Source organism: Hyaloscypha bicolor (genome assembly GCF_002865645.1).
Source record: "Hyaloscypha bicolor E unplaced genomic scaffold K444scaffold_182, whole genome shotgun sequence".
NCBI classification, from domain to species: domain Eukaryota; kingdom Fungi; phylum Ascomycota; class Leotiomycetes; order Helotiales; family Hyaloscyphaceae; genus Hyaloscypha; species Hyaloscypha bicolor.
This window is the reverse complement of record NW_020194684.1, coordinates 1,990,719-1,996,718: the sequence shown is the minus strand read 5'-3', so window position 1 is coordinate 1,996,718 and position 6,000 is coordinate 1,990,719. Positions and strand designations below refer to the sequence as shown.

The 6,000-nt window shown below is 32.3% G+C and overlaps 2 protein-coding genes across 2 annotated transcripts; one reads left to right on the top strand and one right to left on the bottom strand.

Annotated features, from left to right (window-relative positions):
* Window positions 1-205: 205 nt before the first annotated feature.
* On the top strand, window positions 206-1,114 carry K444DRAFT_544211 (uncharacterized protein; the record flags this gene model as incomplete). The annotated part of the gene is made up of 1 exon (XM_024876032.1): window positions 206-1,114. A coding segment is annotated over one exon (909 nt), but the record flags the coding sequence as incomplete, so codon positions are not given.
* A 647-nt stretch (window positions 1,115-1,761) lies between these two features.
* On the bottom strand, window positions 1,762-2,410 carry K444DRAFT_620399 (uncharacterized protein). The gene has a single exon (XM_024881700.1). It carries the CDS (start codon window positions 2,361-2,363, stop codon window positions 1,827-1,829), a length of 537 nt encoding a protein of 178 aa, XP_024728163.1. The 5' UTR covers window positions 2,364-2,410; the 3' UTR covers window positions 1,762-1,826.
* Between the last annotated feature and the right edge of the window lie 3,590 nt (window positions 2,411-6,000).

Here is a 6,000-nt window from a genome sequence, read left to right as displayed (position 1 = left end):
GTTTGTACCGAACGCCCGCAAGAACCTGGAGTACAAGAGCTTGGATGCTCGTTGTACTGCGCCTAATAGCCGAGCCATGGCTAATCGTACGATATATACTCGAGTATACTCCAAACTCAGTACTGGGCGATTCGTCTCTGGTTAGACGCCAAAAGGTGGACCATTATCCGACGCGGCCCTCATTAAAGAGTTCCGAAATCATGCCAAGTTCCGAAACCATGCCAATAATAAAGAGAATGAAGAGATTCGAGAGCTCACGGCCTTGGTATCAGGCAGTGATCGCATCATCGACACTTTGACGCGTGCTTTTGACAAGCACTATGGGGATGGCGAGTCGCCAGCAGACATTTGGATCGCATTTATAGAGGTCTCACCTGCTATAAATGAAAATACTACCCGGATCCATTCCGCAAAAGAGTTGGCAGAAAAATGCGGACTTCCGGAACCCAATAAATTCTCTTACGAGGTCGTTTTCGAGTGGGCTATACCCGAGAAGTATGTAGTATACGAGGTCTCGTTGCAGACCTTAATGGAGCGTAGGCTTCAAGAGCGTCGCATTTTACTACCGTCCACTGCGGAAGTACGACGCTATATCGCGAAAGAACTCCAACAACAAAGCCCCTGGGAAATCGGCGTTACCCTAGGTTTCTTTGTACGAAAGTTTGGAGCCAGAGCACCCCTGGACTGGATCTCTCACCAGCTTTTCCGTAATTATATACAGGCGAAGATTCTGAATGACGACGTGGTTAGGCTGAATTATATACATGAGCATACCGATTATGCGCCTTGGTATACGGAAATAGTTGACTTCCAATTCTTTTGCGACTTGGATAATGGGATCGGGACTGCTTTATACGATTGGTGGCTTTTAGATATTGACTTTTTCCTAGATTGCGAAGAATTCAGGGAATGGCGAGATATAATGGAAGATAGCATGACTTGGAATCTGATTGAGTTCTGGGAAACTTGGTACGATGTCAATGGTAATGGAGCAGTCAGAGAGCTTTCTGCGAAGGAAAGGTTATCATATAATGAGGAGAAGAAGAAATTGTTGGTTGAGTATGAGAAGAAGAGGGCAGATATTAAAGCAGAAGCTATAAAGATAGGTTTATGACTTCCTATTTTTGGTTAGTGGCAACTATAATATGTACTCTCGTATCCCAAATATACTATACTCCTAGTAACTTACCACTACTTCTCGTTACTGTACTACCTCTTGGCAATGTGCCGTACAAAATGTAGGTCAAAAATAAACAACTATTGAGAGTTGGGCACAGTGCCAATGCTGTGTCGTCTAGCACTCACCCTAGTGCCCTCTTTGGATAAACCTAAAGATAAAGACATTCACCACTTTCCTCCTTCGATGATTCTTTAGTCTTATGCAGGAAACACAGATAAAGACATATACCACTTTCCTCCTTTAATAATTCTTTAGTCTTGATACAGGATAAGCAGAGACCTAGCTCCAGTTTCTCGCACTTCTCTATTCCCTGTTGTAACTCCACCTTAAGGTCCATATCGTTCAACTCATAGCAATTACACCGCCTCCCGCACCTCTCCAAACGGTATGACCGGAATTGTGAAGCCTTCTCGATGATACTTGAGAAACTTTGTGCCTCGAATGAATCTTTATAGGGAAATAATCCGCATTTCTTGAGAGAATGGAGATATCTCCCATTGGCTTTAGTAACATTTTCGCAGTCATAAGTTGCCATTCGTGAAGCTAGGTCTATAATACCTTTCTGAAGGTCTTTGAAAAGTGCCCTTTTCCGATTATTAAATTCGCCTAAAATGATTTAGATGTAAACTAAGCCAGACGTATTCCCCTATATACCGAGAAGGTCGCCATGAGTAACTGGGTGGTTGTCTACTACCCATAAAGAGGTAAACAGACCAGATTTGAGTAGGAGCATCTCTCGTAACACCGTTGCAAATGACTCTGGAAGATCCAGAACATATGCGAGCAATAAGAGGCGACTGAGGTCTTCAAGTGACCGAGACCCGCTATGCTTCTGAATCCATAAAGTGCCATAGCTAACCACGGAGCCTGCACATATGTATTTGTTACAGAAGATAGCCAGATTTTCTAGGCATAGTGGGCTCGGTGTTCGAGGGAGATCACGAGAACGGTGATGCGTAATCTGACAAAAAAGAGTCGTGGCTTCCAGGTCATCTTCCGGCAGAGGAATAATGAGCGGCTCCCCGAGTTGAAGATGGTGTTCGACGCCCTCCTTGAAGTGAGGTTTAAACATTGCCTCAAACACAGGAGACGCTAAGGAGAGGACCTTGGAGGAGACTAGTAGATCATATCCGTCGAGTCTAAAAACAATGTCGTGATCGGGATCAACAATAATCTTAGACATGGTTTCGTCCTAGTCGAGGTGATGGTAATACTGTAGTAAGGATACGCTAGGTGGGGTAAATATGATGTTGCTGGTGGGGTGACATTCATGATTCGAACCACGTTCGCTTCCGCTGTTCTGGTTGACCATAGCGACCAAAAGGGTCAATGCCTGATTTTCGCCATTTTCGCCATATTTCTAAGGCCCCAGCTAATTATTTTGACCCCATTATCTGAACTATACCAAATAACTATATGATTCACAGCTTTATATGACTATTTCTAAGACCCCAGCCAATTATTTTAGCCCTATAGTCTGAACTATACTAAATAACTATATGATTCACTGCTTTATAGCCCTATTTCTAAGGCCCTAGCCAATTATTTTGCCCGTATCATCTGAACTATACCAAACAACTACATAATTCACAGCTTGATTTATAGCTTAATCTGAATTATTCAGGCTCCCATTTAAGTTATTTTTGGCCCCAGATATCTATAAAATAGGCTTTCAGCTTCCAATTCTCCCTCCAATTTCCTTATATATATATACTTATTTTCTCTCTCTCTCCCCTTATATATACTTTATATATAATACTTTATATATAATACTTTATATATATATAATGGCAGCCCAAGCTTAATAAGATCTAGTTATTTGAACTTGTATAAACGCCTCCAATAATATTTAGTACTTCCTTTATATAGAAGGAAATAAGCTCCAGCCCTCAGTTATTAATAGTAGCCCTTAGTAGAAGTATACCTTTAATATTAATAATTCAGAACCCTTAGATATTACAATTAAGGGTCCCTATACTTCTGCTACCTTTAATATCCTACTTCTTCCTGAGGTTATTAATATAATCTTAATTTAATAAGTATAAGTTACTTCTCCTGAATTTATATAATCTATACTAAGTAATATAGTAGCCAAGTTAATACTCAAACTTCTTATACTATTTACCAAAATAGTTAAGGCATTTTTAAGAAGTACTTAAGAGTTTCTAGAGGAAAGTAATATAGAGTATATAGTAACTATATTTATTATAGTTATATAATCTAATATAGTACTTGAGATATTAATAATAATAGAGGAGAAGGCAATAGTAGAGAATAGCCTAAACCCTCTTAAATTATATAAAGTGGCCAGATTTTAAAGCCTAGATATTATTCTGGCTAGAGTATTTCTTCTATTATAAATAAATAAATAGAACTACTTTTATTATATTATATAATTGCCTGGCTTTTATATAATATCTAATAGATTATATTAAGCTCTTAATATTTGCCTTTTTTTTAATTTTAATTTTACTTATAATTATAATTTAATTTGGAAATACCTAAAAACTAAAAAAAAAGAGAATTCAATCTAGTTCTAAAATATTATATAATAAATATAGAATTTCTTAGTATTAAATTAAGTTAAGAAGCCTTATTTCTTTCTCAGATTCTTTCCTTCCTTTTTTAAACCCTTAGATTTAATTTATTTAGGTTTTTTTATAGATATTTTTCTAATTCTTCTATTATATAATATACTCTAAATAAATAGAATAGCCCTCTCTATTTTTCCTTTAGCCAGAGCTTAATTCTTTTTAGTCTGAATACAATCTGCTCTAACTTACTTTTTAGCTTATTTTTCTGAATAAAATACTTCTAAATCTAAAAGAGATTATATTTGCTTCTATATATAATTACTTAAGCTTCTCTTTTTCTTAAAAGTACGGCTTACCAAGTTCTAAATTATATCTTTCTTTTCTATAAAGTTCTTAAACTCTTAAAGCTTAATAAGAAGTATACTTTTATATTCTTTAGCTATCTTCTTATATTTAAGGGTTATAAATTGCCGATTTATATATTAATATATAGTTTCTAGAGAGTCAGGAAGTACGGATTAGAGAGGAGGAGAAATAGCTTCTTTTAGTAAGGCTAGAACTTAGCTAGAGAAGGTTTTTTCTTAAAGAAATATTAGTATATAAATTAATTAAATATTATATAATATATTACTAGTCTTAAAAGAGGTTAAGAGGGCTCTACTTTAATAGTAGGCTCGACTTTTATATATTTGGCTTTAGCTATTTTAATAGGCTAGAAATAAATATTAATTAAAAGTAGAGAAATAGCTTAATAAAAAAACTTACTTTTTAAGCTATTTAATTATATAATAAGATATAGCTTTATAAAACCGGATACTTCTCTTTTTTAACGGCTTCTAATTAGAAAAAAGTAAATTCTATTAAAGAAGAAATTAAAGAGAGAAGTAAGAGAAATAACTTCTTTTCTCTATTATATAGTAGCTTAAATAGCTTAGGTAATATAAAAATAGCCTTATATCTTCTTTAATAGTATTAAAGGCTTTTCTAAATAAAGTCTTTATTCTTAGTAAATAGAATTAAATAAGCCTGAAACTTATAAATATTTTTTTAAACTAATATAACTAAATAAGGTAAAAGATCCTCTATTATATAAATCTCTTTAGAAGAAAGCTCTTCTAAATCTTGTAAAAAGGGGTTATCTTTATTCTTTTAAGCTATAGCTATCTAAATCTTATACTTCCCGGTTTAAAGAACTAGCTTTTTTATATAACTATATATTTAGCTATATTTTCTATTTAAAATACTTGTTATAAGCTTATTAATAATAAAGACTTATATTAGGTTATTATTTCAATATCTAAATTTTAAAAGATTTATTTTAAAGACCTTATATTTAATATTATTTTTTAAGATAATATAAGTATTATATAATTAATAAATAAGAAAAGTATATATATATTAAGAATATAAAACTAAGAAGATATAAGAAAAGAAGAATTAAGCTCTTTATTAAATAACTAGATATAATATCCTTAAACTTTAAAGAAAGCTAATTATATAATCTTTCTTTAAGACCTAAACTTGAATTTTTCTATCTGAAATTACAAATAATAAGAAAAAGTAAAGAAGCTAGTATTCGGACATTTCTGCTCTTTTCTAATAGTAATAATAATAGAAGCTTAATATAAACCGGCTATAATTATTATATAAGAAATAATTTTTGGCCTATATAATTAGATAGTAAATATAAAGAGAAATAGGCTTGAATTGCTTGCTCTAGAGGGTTTTAGCCTTAATTTAATCTAATTAGAGTAATTTGGATATAGTTTAGTAATCTATATATTATATAATATAAAGGAAAAATATCTAGCCTTTTTCTTTTTCTTTTATTTAATTAGGAAGGCCTTTTATTTAGGCTCGGCCCGGGCTTAATAAAACTTAGTAAAGAGCTCTATAAGTAATAGAAGAGAAGAAAAAAAGGCTATATAATAAAAGCTATTAATAGAAGATACCGGATTACTATTTAAAATTTTAATAATAGTCTCTTTTATATTTTGAAATATAGAGAAAGATACTATAAGATTAACTAGAGAAATACTATAATACTAAGGTCTTAAATTATATAAATCAGGTAAATAAAGAATTTCTATATTATATTACTTATACTAGAACTAGCTAGGCTTATTAAAAATATTTCTATATATAGGATATTTAGAAAGAAAGCCAGAAATCTTTCTAAAAAATATTTTTAAGTAAAGAAAAAAAAAGATATAATTACAAGTAAATTATATAATAAAGATAAAGATATAGTAAGATCTTTAAATAAAGATTTACTTCTTTTTTTAG